This window comes from Lampetra planeri, chromosome 31 (assembly GCF_965212315.1).
Source record: "Lampetra planeri chromosome 31, kcLamPlan1.2.h2, whole genome shotgun sequence".
Classification (NCBI taxonomy): Eukaryota; Metazoa; Chordata; class Hyperoartia; order Petromyzontiformes; family Petromyzontidae; genus Lampetra; species Lampetra planeri.
Window position 1 is genome coordinate 11,077,250 of NC_136137.1, and position 22,296 is coordinate 11,099,545.

The 22,296-nt window shown below is 50.6% G+C and overlaps 1 protein-coding gene across 2 annotated transcripts; it reads right to left on the reverse strand.

The window, feature by feature from the left end:
* Positions 1–302: 302 nt before the first annotated feature.
* LOC144729222 (pyruvate dehydrogenase (acetyl-transferring) kinase isozyme 2, mitochondrial-like) lies at positions 303–20,298 on the reverse strand. 2 transcript variants are annotated; one of them, XM_078609300.1, is made up of 11 exons: positions 19,785–20,297; positions 17,764–17,905; positions 16,647–16,718; positions 15,224–15,408; positions 11,787–11,876; positions 10,651–10,728; positions 9,423–9,499; positions 8,633–8,734; positions 6,238–6,348; positions 5,256–5,369; positions 303–3,866 (listed from the first exon to the last, which is right to left on the reverse strand). In XM_078609300.1, exons 1-11 carry the CDS (start codon positions 19,897–19,899, stop codon positions 3,726–3,728), a joined length of 1,227 nt encoding a protein of 408 aa, XP_078465426.1. In that variant the 5' UTR covers positions 19,900–20,297; the 3' UTR covers positions 303–3,725. The 2 variants fall into 2 exon arrangements, 1 of the variants encoding a protein (XP_078465426.1); XR_013587655.1 differs by lacking the exon at positions 9,423–9,499 and having other exon boundaries at positions 19,785–20,298.
* Between the last annotated feature and the right edge of the window lie 1,998 nt (positions 20,299–22,296).

Consider the following 22,296-nt stretch of genomic DNA (forward strand, 5'->3'; position numbering starts at 1 on the left):
TTAATTGGGAGCAGGAGACTCGCAAAACACAACTCGGGTCGCAGGCAGGAGTGTCAATTCTCGCTTTCACGGAATTCCGCGTGGTTTTTTTTTCATCCTCCCAGTGTGTAGATGACTTTGTAATGTTTGAAAGTGGTGTCCAATAAAACAAAACCGCTACAAATACTTGTCACGATTTGTTCTTTATTTAACGTCATAGATGACACGTCACTCGTCACCACGACCTTTTTTTCCCGAGCGATTTTTTTTTACGTGGAATTTCCCAATTTCCTTGGATACATCGCACGGTGAGCCTCAACACGATGGAGCAATTCACTTTTTATTGATACATAACGCAAAATAAATTGTGGCATATTTGGCCAAAAACAACTTATGCCGATGTGCCTTGGGTGTTTCGGTAAAGTCACGTAGATAGGTTCAAATTAATACAAATAAAATAAATAAAAACCACGACGTTTCGATCGCAACACAAGCGGTCGTCATCAGGCGGAGAGGAAAGGGGGGGGGTAAGCCTCTAAATGCAACTGTTTATAAAGGTTTGCAAGTGGGCGTAGCCCAAGTGTCAGAACAGAGTGGGCGGGGCACAAGGGTCTAGACCAGCAGTGGATGGAGCATCCTCTAGAGATGGAGTCTCGGCCATGACAGAGCAAAAGCTATAGAGATGGAGCCTAGCCCAGCAGTGGATAGCGCATGCAATAGGCATGATATACTAGAGGTAGTCTAGGCCAGCAGCGGATAGAGCAGGGCTCCTCACCTCAGCTCTCTCCCCAGCGGTTGCAGGCGGAATGAGTGGAGCAGGTTGTGCGAGGGGTTAAAAAATCTGGTGAGCATCGGAGTGTTACAAAACGGAGAGATGGTGAACTAGAGGAAGTCTAGCCCAGCAGCGGATAGCGCATCCGAGTCTTTTTCGGGTCAAACACGTAATGTGGAATTTTCCAATGTCTTTTAATGTATAGATAACATCCTAACCCCTAACGCATCATAGGAATTCACTTTCTATTGAAAGTTAACTCTCATATTTACAATACTTTTAGCCAACACCGACGATTCTTTTTCAAAGTAAAAAAAAAATTCCGCGAAAGAAAACCGTTACAAACACTCCCCCCGTGTTCTGTTATTGGTGACATCGGCGCCCATTGGTCGTGTCCACGTGACGTCAGAGAACAGGTCGAGGGGGGGCGGTGAGGGTGCAAGCTGGGAAAAGTTCGATGAATTCTGCACCAATTTTTTCACGAACCAATTGAAACGTTTTAATGTCCACGAATCAAATTCTAGAGCGAGAAAACCAGGGTATCTGTTCACGCTCTCGTTCACCGACATTTGTGTTCGTAGGCTGCTGACGGCAGCCTCCCACTGCCCTCAATCTGCAATCAAATGTCCCCTGAAGTGACGACGAGCATGTCACCCGGCAACCATCATTTAAATAAAATTAATTTGTGTTTCAATTCCACAAAACCAACTGAACGTTTCCACGGTGCAGTGAACCCGCAGCAACATGTCACTGGAGTCAAGGGATGGAGAGCAAGAGTCCCAGCCTGGCTGGGGCACGGAACCCGTCGTCGTCGTCCTCGTCATCACAACCGCTCCATCTAAACACGAGCTCCCACAGGGTCCGACTGGGGGATTCTGTGCACCTCGCTGGTGGCGACACAAAGCACCCTGCAGGCCAGTTGGGATTCTGTTTGAATATCAAACGACGACGGAAATGTTCCCAAACATGATGCCAAAATGACTCTGCGCGTTTAAAACCACAGGAGCCCAACACTAAAATCCAAACTCGGCTGCCCGTACCACGACAGGCAATGAACTTCGTCCACCCAGCGGTGCCCTCACGCTCGCGGCACTTCCCACGGACAGCGATTCGTTCTCGTCGCCATTTCTCACGGTGAACGTCTCTTGATGCCCGGGTGCGGCTGCTCATATCAAACGCCAGGAGTCCGAAAGGCAGGGGGGGTCACAATACACTGGGCAAGTGGGCTCACCACAAGGACGGGGCGCTTCACCGAAACACCAAGACTCAGAACACGAGGAGAGAGGCTGGAAATGATTTCATTGCGATGACGAAAAAAAGGTAAACCGCCGCAATAATTCGTGACTCCGATTAAAATGAGAGCAACACATGAGAATAGGTTTTATCCTTTCTGGCAATAAAACAGGTGTGTTACGATGTTAAAACACCAAACACATAGACTTGTGGTGAACATGCAAACAAAAAGCATGCTCCGGTAGTATATGCAAACGGATTGGTCCACACCAGAGACAGCTTTCTGAAGAGCTTAGTCTCAAACAGTGTTAGACCAACTGGCAAGGGAGGTCCCATGAAGAGCAACCCAGTTCTATACGTTGTTTTCGCCAGATTAAAATTGCTTATGACCCAACCACAAGGTTTTAACCTAACGCCATCGAGATGTACAAAGTGGCAAGGGGGTCAGCCGCGGTTTCAACTGCAACGCGACAGTTGAGAACACATCACGCGACAGCTTATCAGTAATACTTAAAAAACTTTTCATCTTTACAATATTTGAAATGGTTGGATGAAAACCAAAATCTTACGTGTGTGCACATATATATATATATTTTCATATTCTTAAAATAAACTGGTTAAATTGTAACGAAGTAAAGCTACATGTTCAGTGTGATGCAGTGCACTGTGACCGTCCAGAGGTCGCCATTACGGTTCCATCTTCCGATGTCTAAAAATCCCTCCCCGGTTCTGCCTCAAACTCGACGTTTGTAAGACGAAGCACAACCCGTCTGAAGTTGGTGTCCGGAGACGAGATTCTAGAGAAATCGATTCTCCAGATTCGAGAAACAGATTCTGCAGATTTTAGAGAAACAGATTCTGTAGCTTCGGGAGCTAAACACATTCTGCAGATTCGAGATATAAACACATTCTGCAGATTGGCGAGCTAAACAGATTCTGCCGAATAAAAAATTGTCAAGGATCTGTTTAGTTTATGTTGACGGTGTGTATCACGTGTGTATCACGTGTGTATTACGTGTGTATCACGTGTGTATCACGTGTGTATCACGCGTGTATTACGCGTGTATTACGCGTATATTACGAGTGTATTACGTGTATATTACGTGTGTATTACGTGTGTATTACGTGTGTCGCAACGACGACGCGATGTGACGGGGTCCGCGCATTGCCTGAATCATAATTTTTTCTTTTAATCGTCGAGTGAATATTTCGCGAAGAATGGAACTCGCGTGGCCATCCGGACACTTCTCCTGAAAAAATGACCACAGGTCCTCTCTCTCCACCTCTTACCGCATCTGCAGCACGGACGCGGGGAGCGACGAGCACCCTAAGGGAGTGCACGAGTGAGAAACCGGGACCCCCTTCGAAATTAATGAAATGAGTGCGTGGACGTACGTGATCATTTCACGTTGAAAAGGAAATGCTGGGATCTTGTCCTTACACGTTTTGATACTATACTCTATAGAGTTCTGTACTATTTACAGTTCTATATTCACACAGACTCACACCAAAATATATTATTACTCCGTGACCTTTCGGAGTGAAATCGGCGCACCCACACCACCGCAGGATCGCACGCGCTGGCAACCATTGCGCGCGCTGTGGGGGTAGGCGTGGGGGGGAGAGGGTGCCATGTCGCTGGGTGCGGGCGAGTTCAGGAGATGACCGCACAGTTGACCGCACGCCGAAGGGGCACACGGCTCGGGCGAGCGGTGCCGGGCGGCGGGGCGCCCGACGGCCCCTAGCGCGGCTTGTAGGTGGCCATGTTGCGCGGCTCGCTGCTCGGCACGCACCAGTCGTCGGCCTCGTGCGCCTCGTGGTAGTGGCGCCACGCCGACTTGTTGTAGACGGGCAGCCGCTCCACCGACTCGCTCGACAGCGCCTGCGCACACACGCACAGACCGGCCGCCCTCCGCTTCACCGCATCCATCGGACGAAGCACCCGCCGGGGATACGGATCGCGACCGCAGCGCGGCACCGCGAGGCGATGACCGCACGCGTTAAGACAGAATAGGAATGATTATTTATACTGGAGGAATCCGACGAGCCGTAAAGCTCTTTTTCCACAGATGTCCAGCAGTTCATGTCCAGAGAAGCAAGTGGGTGGACAACGACGCCTCTTTCCGTCGCACGGCGGCACTGCGGCCTCGGTGGGAGTGCATCTTTTTTCGGCGGCACTGCTTCAACACGATCAGCATCTTTATTTAGACAGGAGGAGGAGGAGAAATCCGATGAGTTATGAAGCTTTTTTCCCCGCGGATATCCAGTCGGGACGGGTCAGCAAGTTCCAACAGCAAAAGTACAAAGAGACGACAGGGGTGCAAAGTAAGAGAAAAGGTAAACAAGTCACTAAAGGTAAATAAATAACGTACAGGACACATTTCATCAGCATGTACATTCCTGCTGATCCGTCAACACCAAATGTAAGTTCAGGCAAGGCAGCAAAAGCAGCAACAACAACAGTCCCAGACCACATCAAGACGACACGCAGTCCCTCAATGAAATTGCACATAAAAATGTAACTATCGATACACAAACAAATGATACAAGAAAGATCCCCCATATAGACTTTACAGACTTTTGGGGCAAGTGCCGTTAGCGAGCATCTATGAAGGTCAACGCGAACAAGCAAATGATGGGCCGGTTTTGACATTAATTGTCTCATTAGCAGTCAGGCTTGCCTGAACCAATGTTGGTGTTAAAAGGCAAGGACCTTGTTAGACACGGGTGCTAGTTCAACACAAAACTACACAATACACAACTCACAGTAATAATTTGTGTTGTTGTGGAGAATATTTAATTCTGCTTATGATTATTTTGTTTTCCATTAACAGCGATCCCTTCCGTTGATTTTTAGGTGACAGACCACACGCCACCACACTCTTTTTCAGAAGCGACCTGGCCACAAATGATAGCCCAATGAAGTGGCTTATCATGTGGAGATTTATAGCAGCCAATTTCCAACCCATGTTTCTAAATGTGGAGAGAAAATCCGGAGGATCCGGAGAAAACTCCACGCGACCACGGGGAGAGAGACACTCAAACTGAAAATATACAACAGGCGTCAGGGTCGAACGCACGACCTCCTGTACACCAGGCGAGGTTGTTAACATCTCGCCATCGCGGCACCCCGAGCTCTTGGCCGGATCTCAAAAAACTCAACGCCGTAAAATGCTGCCAAGTCTCCACACGACGACGTCGCGTAGTCCCGGTAACGGCGGCCTCTTAGTCCATCGCAGCTCCCCCACCGATCTCAGAGCAGCCAGCTCACCTTCAGGTAGACGAGGGCGGAGGTGCCGTGCCCCTCCATGGAGTACAGATGAATGTCCCCCTGGAAGTAGCGAGCGTAGAGCCGGGAGAGAGGCAGCCCATATCCAAAGCCAGCCTGAACGCCACGCACACAAAAAAAAAGCCACTGCCCTGCAGCACGCTGGGGATCTGTGTTCCGTGAATATCTCTCAGCCCCGCTGCAGCACGGCAGAAGCTGCCACGGGTCACAATCACTGTAGGGGGGCCTGAATTAGCCTGGAATGTGTGTGCAAGTTTGTTCGTGCTTTGTAATTGGCCACGCTCGTGTGGCAGGAGACAAGGGGTCTCTGTACGGAAAAAGACTGAATGGAGACCGGTTACCCAGGATGCAATGAGTCGGCAAATGTTGGTGATTTTACTTTGAATGCAAATTAATTGTGCATTATATAAATGTTTGATGTGTTATGAGTTTCGTCTGTTACCTAGTATCCACTCATGAATAACTATGCACATACCAATGAAGTACTGGTCATCTTGAAACATCCTTAAGATATTAATTATTATTATCAGAGCCCGATGTAATCTCCAACTGTTGTTCACTCCATCTTTATAGCCTTTTTGTAAGTACTTCTGTATGTATGTTTAACTTCTTTTGCACTGTATGTAGCCAACCGTGATAATCGGAGGTACGGGGGAAGGACAACAAACTAAAGACAAACGGCAGCTTTAAAGAAATTAGTTTTAAATCTCAAGGTTAAAGTGCATAGCTCCAGAGGCTTCCTAATATCGGAAGAGCTTTCCAGACGGCCACATAAGTGCCTCTGAAAGCGCGTGATGCAAGCGCGATGAAGAACTGCCATTGCCCCGAAACATCACCGATCACACTTTATGATATTCTGTTTAGTGCAGCGCTCCTGATGAACGCACCAAGTAGCGCTTTGTCATTTGCGGCAACCGCCAGATCACGTGACCGGGTTATGGCGCCCGCCGCTCGGCTTCCGTACCAGGGGGGCAGCACGGGAGGTGTCCATGCGTGGTCGGGGCGCCGTGGAGTACATGTAGTTAAACAGCCGATCGATTTTTCGGAGGGGCACCCCACCTCCCTTGTCGCTCATCTGTCAGGGCACACGGCACACGGCAACGGTGACGAAGCCAGGCCACTGGGGCGGTGACACCGTCAAAACATCTCCTCTCGTCACTTGGCATCGTCACGCGCTGTATAGCTTCGTGGCAGACGAGGACTCACGGCTGACGGGCGGCTGCATTGCTGTGTACACACTGGGCCGCTCGCCAGCGTTCGGTTCAAGCCAAGGAGACACTGAATGTCAAAACCAGTGCAGAGTTGGGCTCGTGTTGAACCAACGCTGATGAAAAGTAAATCATAAGGCCCTGTGGCTAAAGAGATGTTTAAACAAATGCCGTTATTTTTGACGTGAAAAGGTCAGATATGGGAAGTAGGAATTTTGTCTGGCCATTTTTTGTTTGCAACAAAAGATGTACATTTCATACAGATGTAGTTGGCGAAACAAACACACGCATGTGATTTGTAGTAAATAGAGAAACGTTAGTTTGATATCGAGACTGATGGTCGTAGGATTGTGCCTTTCTTGATTGGACATTGTACACAGCAATCACCGCCTCCGACTGGCAGTCGAACGCCCCAGGTCACTCTTGCAAATGAGATGACGCTGCTCCCTCAAGCTCTCACCGCCCGGTTAAACAAAGTACACCTGAAACTTGGTCTGAATTAGTTCTTAACCGGTACACAGGTAATGGTCATCTATCCATAGTTCGGGGGCTGTTACGAGGCCGCACCTCCGATCAGCACGGTCGGCTACGTACGATGTGGAAGAAGTTCAACGTACATATACGTACGTATGAAGGCAGCGCATTCGCCCCCTATTGCAGAGGTTCACCGTTCCAATCTGCCAGGCCACCGTGGTTAATGCTACGGGTGTATTAAGCATACAATACTCGCAGTGTGCTTCACAGGGGACGTTAGAGATGCCGTGGCGTATTTTCAGGGAGGGAGGGAGGGAGAATGGCGTGATCTAAATTTGTCAAGTAAAAAAAAAGATTTACAAATTACTTCATTTGGAAACCCTTAGCAACTATCGCGAAAACTTAGCAGGACCCACCAGAAGGAGAGTCTTGAGACTCGGTGAGTCACACTGCACACTGCAGGACCTGCAGTGTATAGCAGCAACATCCGGCGGTGTATTCTAATGTATTTATTCACGGCAAACGCGGGCGGGGTGGCATCAGGTGGCCTGCGTGGACCTGTCAACCCAGGGCAATGGAGGTCATTCCACACCCCACAACTGCAATACGCCGGAGGGGCTGTAACATTTAACGGCAATCAGGTTCTGCCAACATTGCGAGCATTCGTGCCGTGAATCAATCGGAGTATTTACTGTATCGGTGCCGCTGCGGTGCAACTGTCAGCACAACCCAGAGGTCGGCAGTTCGATTCCATCTTCCGATGCGGCGGTGACGATTCCACAACCCACGATGCTCGTGCCACTCAGCAGACTAAACGAGTCTTTAACCATCGATCGGCAGGTCGCGCATGGGTGGGGGGAGTGGGGAGCGGATGTAGAGTTTGAGTACACCTCATCAAAAACGTCTGGTCAACGTGGAAGAGTAGACCAAAAACACCCTCTATAAGGGGTGTTCTAGAGCAGTGCTGGGCAACCGGCAGCCCGCGGGTGGCATGCGTCCCATGGAGTCTCTCGCGGTGGCCAGGAGGCAGGGGCTCAGCAACCAAAACAACAGCGGCAAGAGCAGCCGCTTTTTGTCAAATTCGGTCCCACAACTCAATACTTCAAGATTTCCGCAACGCGATGCGAACGAGAGACGGCGGCCCTTTCGTAAATAATGTCACCAAGCGCGGCCCTGCCAGAGCCGCACGCGGCTTGCCGACCCCTGGGTCTAGGGTGACGCGTGGGGGTCACGATGAGCGCGCCGTCAAAGCTCCGCGGGCCGCTGAGACGAAGGAGGGCCGCACGTGCCGACCCGCCCACTCGTCCGGGTTGCCCGCCGCCGCCGCTCGAGAGCCCCCCCCGCCCTCCCCAATGCCGTCCCGTTGCCTTGCACATTCGCCGCGGGGCCGCTCGGGGTTCGTAAAATCCGCTGTTGCCCTCGGATCGCCTCTCGGCCGAACAAGGCCAATTCGTGAAAACACCTCGACAGTCCCCGGACAGCCTTGCAGAGGAGGTAATAATAACTGCGCGCCTCCAACGGGCTAGGAATAGAATGCGGCCCGAGGTGGGGCTCATCGACAATTTGTGGCTCTGAGCCAACGGTGGAAATTCCACATTGCTATGGTGGGGGGGGGGGGAGAGGAGAGGGGCGGCGGCAAGACTTAAGATGCATCGCAGGAGTTGTCGCGGCGAGTACCCGTATGGTGAGGTCCTCCTTGCCCAGCGCCACCAGCACCTCGATGGGGGGGTACACCAACGTTTCGGCCGGGTGGTGCTCCACCGTGGCACGCATCGCGTTCTGCCACGGCACACAGAGCACGCACGGCACTTAACATGTACGCAGCACACACACAGCACATGCGGGGCATATACACGGCTTTTACAAAAGACAAAGATCACCCGTGTAGCCTGTAACAGACTGTTCGGGCAAGTGCTGTTAGCGAGTAGCACCTATGAAGGCCGGCACGGCACACGAGGGGGTGGTTGGCCAGCACCACGCCCGGCCACCTTTGTCTCCCGAGTGACGACGTTTACACATCGCACCGGGTACTCATTTGAGGCTGAGTGGACCTATGGGAGGCACAGGACTGGTTAGAATATTCACCACTACTACTGGTCATGAGCAGGAATTGAACTCGGGTCGCCGGTTTCGTAGCGCAGCGCACTAACCGCTACACCACCGCTCCCCACCACATACCCAGAGCTTGTACTCGGCATCAGGCACACGCACTGCAGCCAGCTTAGGTTGTTGTCTTTCCCCCGCACCTCCCATTAGCAAGGTTGGCTACGTACAGTGCGAAAGTAGTTCAACATACATACACAACACGCGCACGATGCACAACACACGGCGCACGCGTAGACAACAGGAGACGAACGTGAGCCCAGGACAGTTCACGGGCACAGCCAACCCAGTGTCACTCCGGTTTCAAAGAAATCACCTGGACATTCTAAGAGAGACAGAGTCACAGCAGCAGCAGCAGCCTCACCTTGAAAAGTTCAAACAGCATGTGGTACAGGTGGGAAGGCACATTCACCACGTAGATGGCCTGTTTTGGCGTCTGGGCTGGAAACACACGCACGCAGGCACGCACGCAGGCATGCAGGCACGCACGCAGGCACGCAGGCACACACGCACGCACACAGGCATGCACGCACGCAGGCACGAACGCACGCAGGCACGCACGCAGACACGCACGCACGCAGGCACGCACTCGCGTCAACGCCCTGCACACAGCGTGCCATCCACCCAGCGGGTAACGCTCGAGGGTTGCACACGGATTAGCACCTCCGATTCGCACGGTCCGCTACGTACGGTGCGAAAGAAGTTCAGCGTGCATACGTACGGACATGCACGCGGTTCGCCGATTTGAGGCAGACCGCTACGATTTACAGTTGTTTTGCTATCGGTGGCATTTGTTGCGCAATGGTGTCAAGTGCACAACAATCCGAGCCAAGCGTGTTTCCAGTTAGCTTGCCGAATTGTGAAATACGTGAACCCAGGCGCTTACAAGTTGGTGCCACACAAAAGTACGCGTCCGTCCAGTGCTCACCGAGCTGCATTGGCTTATGGGTCCTGAACGAATGCATTATTATGAGGCCGCACTCATTACACACAAGGCGCTTGCCACAAAATGAACCAGAATACCTTGCTGATCTCATCAAGGAGCAGCGGCTTTTGGCTAAGCCATCGAACAAAGATGGTCACCGCATCGTGCGCTTTCAAATGCGCTTCTGCGGCCGTCTGGAAGGCTCTTCCTTCCGATATTAGGAAGCCACTGGAGCTATGCAATTTTTAATCTCGATTGAAAACTCATTTCTTGAGGACTGCTTTTAATGTTTAGTTTGTTGTCCTTCCACTGCACCTCTGATTAGCGCGGTTGGCTATGTACGGTGGACGAGGGAGTTAACATCTCACCACCGTGGATTCGATCCCTACCCTGACGCCTGCTGTATATTTTAAATCTGCATGTTCTCCCCGTGGTTTCGTGGATGTCTCTCCAGGTCCTCCCCAGTTTTTCCCTCCACATTTAGAATCAACATCACGCGTCGAGAGTAGTTGGCTGCTGCTATAGATTTCCACACGATGAGCCACTTCGTAGAGCTCTAATTTGTAATAGCCAGGTCACTTAAAAAAGAAAAACATATTTCGTTGATCAAATAAAATAAAAAATAGTGTAAACATTACCGGAGGTGATGAGTGGCCGCAGGACATACCATTGCACTCGGTGATTTCCAGTTCAGGGGACGCCAAGTAATACTGGTCACAGAGCATCTTGGCATTCTCAAAGGCATCTGCAGAAGGTGATATTATTTGAAACGGTGACAGAATATCTGAGAACAGTTGAGAATTAACTTCAGTTTGTTTGCCCACTTTCATCTCTTGTATCTCACTTGGTGCTGATAAATGTATTTGTGGGATTTACACGAAATGGCCAACCCTTAAAACCTGTTGGGGATACAAACTACAAATGACATCACATTACCCCTTGTCATTCTCCATCAAAGTCCTCCAAAGGTTACAGTTTGGCATTTCAACAAACACTCCACTGGGCAGTGATAGCAAGTGTTTGCGTAATGTGGGCACACTCACACACCCACAAAAAGCAAAGATAAAAGATAAAGATCCCCTGTATAGTCTTAACTGTTGGGACAAGTGCTGTTAGTGAGCACCTATGAAGGCCGGCACGGCACACGAGGGGGTGGGTGGCCAACACCACGCCCGACCACCTTTGTCTCCCTAGTGGCGATGCTTACACACCACACCAGGTACTCATTTGAGGCTGAATTGACCTAGGGGAGGCCAAGGACCAGTTCAGATAATCGTCACTGGTGTTGGTGGTTATGAGCAGGAATCGAACTCGGGGAGCCGGGTTCGTAGCGGAGTGGCTGCACTACCCCTGACACACACTCACACAAAGACATAGATCCCCCATATAACCTGCACAGACCGCTGGGGCGAGTGCTGTTAGCAAGCACCTACACTCCCACACACACTCACACACTCATTCACTGACTCACACTGACTCACTCACACACTCATTCACTGAATTGCACACACACTCACACACTTATTCACTGACTAGCACACACACTTATTCACTGACTCTCGCACACACACTCACACTCATTCATACACTCACACAGACTCACTCAAAGCACATCGTCGAGGCCATGCAACACTTCTCGTATTTTTAAACCATCACAATCGATTGGGAATGAGAACAGATTTCAAATACACTCTTGACAACACAGCTTGCGCTGCCCTGACATCATCAGTAACTGTTGCCATGAATGACGGTGTGTATTCGTCGCACATTCCGCGGCATTGGTGGCTGCTGTTGAGTGCTCACCTTTGATGACGCCAACCACGTCGCAGTTCGGGTCGATGCTGCCGATGTGCTTGGGGTGAGCGGGGTTCACTCCTCCTCCAAACAGCAGCGCTGGAGAATAGTTAATAATCACCGCTTAGGCTCTATAGCTAATCACCATCATCATCATCATCTCTTAGAGTGCAGAGTTAATCATCACCGCTTAGAGTGCACGGTTAATCATCACCACCTCGGCTGTATTTGTCCACAACATGCATCTCCTAGGTCAATGGTTCCCAGCCAGGGATCTACATACTGCTGGTAGTCTGCGAGGTCATGGGAAGTGGTCCTCGGAACTCCCCATTGCACCACTACCGCTCATTGCACAACTCTTTCGATCGCATTCACGACTCACCAACACAACTGGCTGTTGAACAAATTTGCCATTTTCTGGCAACGCTGAGAGTAACAAAACGAACGAGCGGGCTATTCGCCTCCCTCCCAACCGTCAGCCACCGTACGGCCTTCCGGGAGTGAATATTTTCATCTGAAATTGGTTCAACACAAGCAAACTCTGGAACCGTTTTGACATTCGGTGTCTCGCAAGCAGAGTCAGGCTGACTTAAATTGTTTTTCCCAAGTACAGGGGTGGCCGGCAAAAACTACCCGAGGGTTGACGGTGACCAACCCTGGGGGTCAACGTCGGTTCTGAACGCGTGCCCCAGGTTACGTCGCGGCTGTAAACCAAGTCGCGTGCTGCCACTTCAAACTGAGCCACCATTCAGCCACTGAGTAAACTTTCATGAATATTGCGATGCTTTCTCGAGTCTTTTTTTTTACGTTTGAAGGAATGCCATCGCGTTGTTAAAGCCCCATTTGAGGCATTTATTGAGGAATAAGAATGTAACTGTTTCAGAAATGTGTTTTTCGAACGCCTACCTGGTCCGGACTAAAATAGATTTTATTTTCCAATATTCTTGCCGGAATCACTGTGTTGTGAAAACTAAAAGCTTTTACTGTTTTTGCACTGTACTTGTGTGGTGCTGCTGTTACATTTTCCGTGCGACTTCTAACCCAGGTCACCTTTGAAAAAGAGACTTTAGTATCAAGGCCCTCTTACCTGGCTATCCAGGGTATTTATTATTATTACTGATGGGTTCACAGTGATGATGTCATCTTGCGCGATTTAAGACCAGAAGCAGGTAGACTGCTTCACCATTCTAGCAAATCGCCCGATGATGCTGGATGTAATTACCAGCCAAATGTCGTACTCAAATTTTAAATGTTGTGGATTTACTTTCCAACACACCGGTGGCTGAAGTAGTAACTAACTGGCGCATTGTTTACATGACAAATCCCTTACTAATTGGCTGTCGGGTGGTGGAGGATTACGATACATTTATACTTACGCGATATAACCCAAAAACCTTGATCACGAAGGATTACTACACTAATTTACCCTGGAAAGCATTACTTCGGTCTAAAGACTCTTTTTCAGGAGGGTCCTGTTAAGTTTCCACAGTGGGAGGCAATGACTGCCATGCGGTTCCCAGCTTAGTAGCTTGCGGGTAATTTTTCTAATTTGGCAAATCTGGACCGCGACGCCAGTACACAATGGCCGACTCTTCTCCGAGTGGCATCACGGGATCTTTAAAGTCCACTGTGAAGCAGGCGGCAGATCGTTTGTGGTTAACAGGCCCGCAGTATGAATCAGTGGCGTCTTCCAGGATATCATCCGCGAACCTCTCTCTGCAACAAGCAGCGAATGCGCTGCCGCTGGGCCATGTCACCGCCACAGGAATGAATTGGGCGCCAAGGTGGCGATAACTTCCTCACCTGGTCTACGGGAGGTCGTGGGTTCGATCCCAACCCTAACGCGTGTATGTTTGAAGTTTGTATATTCTCCCCGTGATTGCGTGGATTTGGCTCCGGGTTCCTTCGGTTTTTCCCTCGACATTTAGAAAGATGCATCTAAGAGTTATTTGGTTACTATAAATTTCCAATTGATAAGTCACTTTGTTGAGCTATCATTTCTAGCCAGGTCGCTTCTGAAAAACAGTTATACAGGTCAGTGGGCCTTAGCTGGTAAAATATTAAATAGTTTGTATAATTAATAGTTAGAATGTGATTTTCCTAAACGATAGTAGTACTGCCAGCAGCAGCCAATCCATAAACTCTTACAGTGACGGGGCGGAGACCAACGTCATGATAGCATGACCTCCGATTAGTGCAGTTGGCTACGTACGGTACGAAAAAAGTTCAACATACAACGTAAAGATAGGCTTTACCCTTTCTGGAAATAAAACAGATGTTAAGATGTTCAAACATCAAATAGATACCTATTGCAAGGCATCAAGTCTGCATTAACCACACGTACTTGTGGCAAAACATTCAAACACGCTCTGATAATATATACATTGTCTTTGAAACTGATTGACCTACACCAGAGACAGTTTTTATTATGGCCTCGTCTCACCAGTATCAGACCAGAGAACGCAGATGGCGAACAGCACAAAGACAATGCAAATATCAAAGTATGAATTGCTCGGGTAGAGCAGTTATGGCAAAAAGGTCTCAAAGATAGAACTGCTCAACGCGAGCTATTAATACTTTGATACTCGCATTCCCTTTGTGCTGCTCGCCGATTGGTGTTCTCCGGTTCCGTAGATATACTTACAACATACATACAACAGCTCCAGCTACAAAGACAAAGACTCCCTTATAGCCTGAACAGACTGTGGGAGCAAGTGCTGTTAGCGAGCACCTATGGAGGCCGGCACGGCACACGAGGGGGTGGGTGGCTAGCACCACGCTCGGCCACCTGTCTCCCTCGTGGCGATGCTGACACACTGCACCAGGTACTCATTTGAGGCCGAGGCGACCTAGGGGAGGCCCAGGATCGCTTCAGATAATCGTCACTGGTTTTGACCGCGAGCGGGTTCGTAGTGCAGTGCGCGACCCGCTTTTCCACCGCTATAGCTACACACACGCACGCACTATTTTTATTTAAAAATTTACCAAGCAAGGCCAACTGAGATAAATACCTCTTTTTCAGAAGCGATTTGGTCACAAATGATAGCTGTTACTCTGCATCTATATCAGCCATACGAAAGAAGATCGTGTGGAAATTTATCCCAGCCAAATACTCCAAAACGCATGTTCCTAAATGTGGAAGGAAAACTGGAGGACCCGGGCAAAAATCCACGCGACCACCGGAAGAAAATGCAAACTCCAAATATAACGCAGGCGTCAGGGTCGGGATCGAACCCACGACCTCCTGTATACCAGGCGAGGTAGTTAACATCTCCTAGCCACCGTGGTGATGATGATGAGAGACGCAAACTCCAAACATACAGCAGGCATCAGGGTAGGGATCGAACCCACGACCTCCTGTATACCAGGCGAGGTAGTTAACATCTCATAGCCACCGTGGTGCCAACACACACAAAGCTGTGGCCATGCCCTCAGACAGCGCTCACTGTGTTGGTTGATGAGCATGCGGATGGAGATACGGCTCATGTAGAAGCGGTCGAGGAAGTACTGAACGTTGGAGCTGGACACGGGATCCACGCCGTAGGCGTCCTTGTACTCAATCACGCCCTGGGCCATTGTGGGCACCACGTCGTTATGCCGGTTCCGGATCTTGATCAGCGTTTCCACAAAACTGGTGCGATCACAGGGGGAGAGAAACAACACGTGGTTATGATGTCCAGACGTGCAGCTGCACAGCACTCGGAAAAACAAACCACGAGCACGATGAAGCAATCAGAAAAGGCTGAATTGCGATCGTTGCAGATCGCATTCCGTGCCGTTACGTATTGAGAGTTTACCGAAAAGCATCCCAAATGGGATACATTACAGATATAATTAATGGTACACACTACAGCGCTCTTGCAACTGTACTGTAGACACTAGCACCTCTTAGAACACATGTGCTGGAAAAAGTCACACCTGGGGAAAGCCAACCCTACTCCTATTAGCTCAAGCAACAAAGGGCGTTTAAACAAGGGCACACCTTAAACGTAGCCATCTCAATGACGCCTGTGGTACTTGGTGTGATATTAAGCGTGACGCTTTTGGATGTAACAATATACAGTAGTCGTGTTATACGATAACGCGGCGGTAGTTGCGTTCATGAGGAACACCACGTTCTGGAAAAACCTCGTCATAATAAATAATATATCATATAGAGTAAAGCACAGTCCGCGATAACACGTGCGATGCGTACGCAAGCTGAACGAAGACTGAGGCGCGTGGGTAGCCTCTAGAAGCATCCAGTAGCATCCCAATGCCTTGTGCGATGCTACGCCGAGGCAGCCGTTGCAACCGCTTAATCGTACTCGCGCTGTGACGTAGTTCTGTCCACTCGATCGCGTCATATCCGATTCGCATCCGCGTTCTAAAAAATGTGTTCCCTCATACATTCACCGCGTTATATATCCAATTCGCTTCATGAAAACAAGAAGCGGCGTTATAGGAAGAACAGACTGTCATTTATATTTTATACAACCTCACCTCAAGGGTCTGTGCAGAATGGGTGGGTAAGTACCAGAGGTGTGGACTCGAGTCATGTGACTTGGACTCGAGTCAGACTCGAGTCATGAATTTGATGACTTGCGACTCGACTTGGACTTGCATAACAATGACTTTGTCCCACCTATGAGATGTGGACTCGAGTCATGTGACTTGGACTCGAGTCAGACTCGAGTCATGAATTTGATGACTTGCGACTCGACTTGGACTTGCATAACAATGACTTTGTCCCACCTCTGGTAAGTACACTGTATCGGGACAAACAGGGGGCCACTATAGGACAGGAAAACAGAAGGGTAACTGCCCTTGGACCTTAACAGGGCCCGGGGAAACCAGTGTGGATCCAGACGGTCCAGTGTTCTCACACACGTGTTGACAGTTGTGTCTTCCTCAGGGTCCTTGCGTTCGTAGTCGAGCATGTCCAACAGGCTCTGGTTGTACCTGCAAGATAAAGCGGTGTTCAAATCGGACGGAAATCGAGCACACAGAGGGTCATCGACGGGCGAGCTGACCTCTAGCTCGGGATCAACATTTTAACGCGGAAGAACGCACGGCTGACTTTATCCCTAGCGCCGCAACAGAACGCTCCACCTCCAATGATCTTCGTGAAGCATTCATCCGTGTGCGATAGGAGGCTGATGGTTCTGTGATTCTTCAAAGTGAGTTTCATCATATTTTTAGAAAAGCAGAATTTTGCGGGAGGGAGATAGATCGTTGCATGGAGATGGTATCTATGTATGTTGAACTTCTTTCGCACCGTATGTAGCCAAACGTGCCAATCGGACATGCGGGGGAAGGACAACAAACTCACAAAATGCAGGTCTAAACATTTTTTTTAGTGAAAACTTTGGGAGGCTTTTATCCAGCAGTAGATAGATCATGGGTGACAATGATGCGGGTTTGTTTTTCATCAATAAATTATATTGTAACTTTTCCCATTCCATATTCACCTTTGCCACTGCAAAAACTATATGAACGTGTGTTTTAAAAGCCGTCATATTTACATAAAATAAACGATATGTGTAACGTCAATGAATCAGTGACAATACGAATGCTTCCTCGACATGTACTATAAGCGGCAACGCCTGCTGCTTAAAATAGCCATCTTTTCCTATCGCACAAGTTACCGTTCTCTCTCTCACACACAGCTGGCACACACACACACATATGACACGTCGCCTGTCATCGCTTCGCACCGCACACAGATGAAACCCAAGACAACACTGTGCCCACTGTCCGACTCCACGATCTGCACGTCCCCTAACGCTGGCCGCAAGATTTTCCAGCAATTACAACAACAAAAACGAGCGCCCGATCGGCTGACCGCACGCATAATGAACTTGGCATCGGTTTTCGCATCTCAGCGCAGTTGGGTTTCTCGGGTGCTGCGAGGGAGGATCGCGCAGTGTTGCGCCCATCTTAGGTTTCACACGGAGAGACCTTGGCCTGACCGTGACGCTCCGGGCACGGGGCAGACGCCACTCACCAGCTCTGAACGAGGCGTACGGACGGCGTCTGCAGGAGTTTGTCTGGGAGCAAATTAATCTCCTTCATGATGTTGCAGAGTCGCACCGGGAGCTCATGGCGCAGGAACGTGAAAGACGTTTTCTCACATGCATTCTCCGAGCCTGCCAACACGCGGGGTGGACAATAACAGGCAAATTAAAAGTGTTGCTGTTGTTGTTTGGAACAAATTCAAGGTACCGGAAAGAGAGAAAGACCTAACAGAGAATTGGGCTTGACGACGACATCATAAGAGATTGGTGCCAGAAAGACGTGGCACTGCTTGAGCATCGTGGCACAAGACAGAGAGGAAAGTGGAAACAAATGACATGTGCAGTGTACACCTACGGGGCAATCTGCCCATGGAGCGTGATGATGATGATGACCACGCACACACAAAACATGCGATTGCTTTCTTTCCCTGCTACCCCAGCTTTACCCCAATTGTGTTGCCGACGCGATGTCCCATGAAGAAGAATCCAAATTGTAAATCTCGCAGAGCTGTGCAAACCATCATGTTGGAGAATGGTCCGTGGAAGCAGGTGTTACAGAACTACTTCTGAGACCCCTTCCAGTGACATATTTTTCACACTAGGGGACAGCATGCTCCCACCTACCCTGCTATAGTGTAATATTCATTGCTTGACAATCATACCAACAGATATTTATTATCCGAGCTGGTATTCAGCCAAATTAACTGCGTAACCAAATGTAATGTGAAGGTCTTTTGGTGCAGTCATTGGTGACCGGGCTGGAACCATAAACCCACTCGACTCGGGAAGCCGGTTTAATCAGTGGCCTTTGCCAGCTAGGCGCTAACCTCCGGGCGACTGGGCCAACTCACATATAACAACAATATATAAGCACACACACACAAGCGCGCGTGTTTTAAGTAAACAAAACTGGCCGCACACAGAGATACCTAAAATAAACATGCATGAGAAATGATATGACTGCAGCAACGAAGTGTTCATGTAAAGCCAGACCAACAGTGCTGTCACATCTAGTGGCAATTCAAACACGATCCTTGCTATTCGTGGTTAATGCGAAATCAGTCTAATGAACCCAGCGCATACACAGAGATCGCCACCTGAGTTGGCATCACTGTGGAAGTTCCAATTTCTTGATAATGGCCAAAATCAGTGAATTCTGTGATAAGCATTTGAAAAAGTTTGTTATCAAAAGAATCCTCTCTCATTACCCAGACAAATACATCGGTGCCATAAAAACGCTCTGCGACCTTAGGTGGTACAGGTATCCGTGTCTAGTCTGGCTAATTGATTAGGTTTCATAGAGGCAAACTGTGTGGGCCACATTTGACATCCAGTGTCTCATCAGCAGCCAGGCTTTGCTTCTTGATCCGATGCTGGCGAACTGACAGCGCTTTCAGATGCGCTTCTGCGGCCGTCTGGAACGCTCTTCCTTCCGATATTAGGAAGCCACTGGAGCTACGCACTTTCAAATAATCTAGACTCATTTCTTCAGAACTGCTTTTTGAGGTTTAGTTTGTTGTCCTCTCCCCGCATATCCGATTCGCACGGTTGGTCAAGTACGGTGCAAAAGATGTTTAACATACATTCCACATGGCGGGCAACAGCAGGGAGCAAGCAGGGAGCTATGGGCAGAGGAAAAACGAAGGGTAGCAGGGTGTCCGAGTGCGTGGGGAAGTGATAGGCCGATCTGGCTGTAGCAAGCAACGTCCAGCACGGGTCCAGCACGAGTACAGCACGAGCACAGCACGGGTCCAGCACGGGCCCAGTACGAGCATAGCACGGGTCCAGCACGGGTCCAGCACGAGCGCAGCACGAGCGCAGCACGAACACAGCATGAGCGCAGCAGGGGCCCAGCACGGGTGCATCGGGGTGCGGGGGCGCAGCACGGGCGCAGCACGTGCGCAGCACGGGCGCAGCACGGGCGCAGCACGGGCGCAGCACGGGCGCAGCACGGGTGCAGCACGGGTGCAGCACGGGTGGGGTGCACAGCGGGGAGGGAGGCCGCTCTCACCGAAGTCCATGAACTGCTTCATGGAGAGTGGCGAGGGCGAGAAGCGGGAGTAGTGCTCGATGTGGCGCGGGATGCTGCCCGCGCCGCTCTGCAGCAGCGCGCGAACCAACCTCATGGTGCGCGGAGAAGAAGGGGGACACGGGGGGGGGGGTGGAGACAGAGGGAGACACGGCGGAGGGGGGGGAGAGGGACACCGGGAGGAGGAGACGGAGACAGAGGAAGACACCAGGAGGAGACTTGGAAGGGCTGGGGGAGCAGGCGGGATACAAGGGTCTAGAAGACGGAAAGACGCCGAGACACCGGGAGATCCCAGGCAGAGACGGGGGGGGGAGACACGGGGAGACACGGGAGCCTGTGGGGGACACAGGGAGCCTGCGGGAGACACGGGGAGACACAAGGATACAGCGAGAGACACGGGGAGAGACGGGGAGTCGACGAGACGTGGAGCGCCGCTGTGACGCCGTCGATCCTGCGGGGTCCCGGGCCCGCACTGCGCGGCACCGCCGGGGGAGGTCACGTGGGGCGGGGGAGGTCACGTGGGGCGGGAGACGTCATCAGCGCGCGACCCGCGGTGGTTAGAGTTGGTGTGGTGATTGTTGTGGTGGTTGGAGTTGGTGTGGTTATTGTTGTGGTTATTGTAGTCGGTGTGGTGATTGTTGTTGTGGTGGTTGTTGTAGTTGGTGTGGTGATTGTTGTGGTGGTTGGAGTTGGAGTGGTGATTGTTGTAGTGGGTGTGGTGATTGTTGTAGTTGGTGCGTTGATTGTTGTGATTGTTGTGGTGGTTGGAGTTGGTGTGGTGATTGTTGTTGTGGTGATGATTATTGTGGTGGTTGTTGTATTGGTTGTTGTAGTTTGTGGTGATTGCTGTGGTTGTTGTGGTGGTTGTTGCGGTGGAGGTGGTTGTTGTAGTGCATGACTCGCTGATGAGTTCAATTCTCGACGATGGCAACTGGCCACGGCAAGCGCATCAACCCGAATGCCCGCTGGGGCTGCCTGTCCCGGCGACGACTCATTGCCATTCGGGCTGAGAGGATCAAACCTACCCCCCACGCGATCCTTCGCACACTCCTCGGAAGCTAAGCAGGTTGGAACCTGGTTCTTAGTCCAGGACTGCCACTGCCAGGGATTAACCTGGTGTCGTCTCGCACACGGTGGCTTGGAGATGTTGACTACCTCGCCTGGTGTGCAGGAGGTCGTGGGTTCGATGCCGGACCCCTGACGCCTCATGCTGTATATTTGGAGTTTGTGGTGTCTCATCATCACGGTGGCTAGGAGATGTTAACTACCTCGCCAGGTATACAGGAGGTTGTGGGGTTCGATCACTGACTCCTGACGCCTGCTGCTGCTGTATATTTGGAGTTTGTGGTGTCTCTCATCACCATCACGGTGGCTTGGAGATGTTGACTACCTAGCCTGGTATGCAGGAGATCGTGGGTTCGATTCAGATCCTGACGCCTGCTGCTGTATATTTGGAGTTTGCGGTGTCTCATCACGGTGGCTAGGAGAAGTTGACTAACTCGCCTGGTATGCAGGAGGTCGTGGGTTCGATTCCGGACCCCTGACGCCTGCTTCTGTATATTTGGAATTTGCGGTGTCTCTCCCCGTGGATTTTTTTTCTCCGGGCCCTCCGGTTTATAAACACGCGTGTAGGGCATTTGGCTGCTATAACATTTCCGCGTGATAAGCCACTGTGTTGAGCTTATCGTTTGTGGCCAGGCCGCTTCCGAACAAGAAAGAGCTTACATTAGTAACGTGGCTCGGTGGGCCTTCACCCGGTGAAATAAAAAAAATTGTCAAACAGTCGTAGGCTCGGGCTACCCAGCAGATGGCAGCACGTGGCGTCTGCCCTCGTGAAACTGGAGGTAAATCAGCTGGCGATGCAAAAGCTCCCGGGATCGTGGATGCTGATCGTCGATGATTTTGGGATGTTTGGCGAGTTGTTACTCCTCTGGTGCTTATGGGGTTACTCCTCCACATTCAATTAATTGGCACTAAACCACAAATCTAATCTCTAACTAATCTTGTGCCAGAGGCCCCGGGGGGGGGGGGAGAGGCTGCTATGACGTCTTATGGCCACATCACAATTGGCATAGCCAGACTGAAACCTGTACCCTCGGGGTTCCTTCAGAAATGGCAGTAAACCACTGTGCGTGGCCACGTGGAGGAGAGGCTGCCACTCCTCTGTTGGGAGGTGAACTGGTACTGCCTGGATCTCTGGCATTCAGGAGGTCCGGTGGACTGGTTCTGGCTCCAGGCACCATGAGCAGTGGACAGTCTATTTGGGGGCAGGAGACTGTCAAACAACATCACACACACTACAATCACCACACACGGGACGAACCCAATAGCATAGCCACCCCCACCCTGGCTCCTTCCATATTGATTTTCATCCCGGCAGTCCTCATGGGATGACCTCGCTCACAGTTTCCAGGACATGGAAGGGGGCAGCTGACCCAGGGTGTGGGAGCGGGTGGGGGCGTGGTGCAGACAATGGATGAAGCCTGCCTACCAT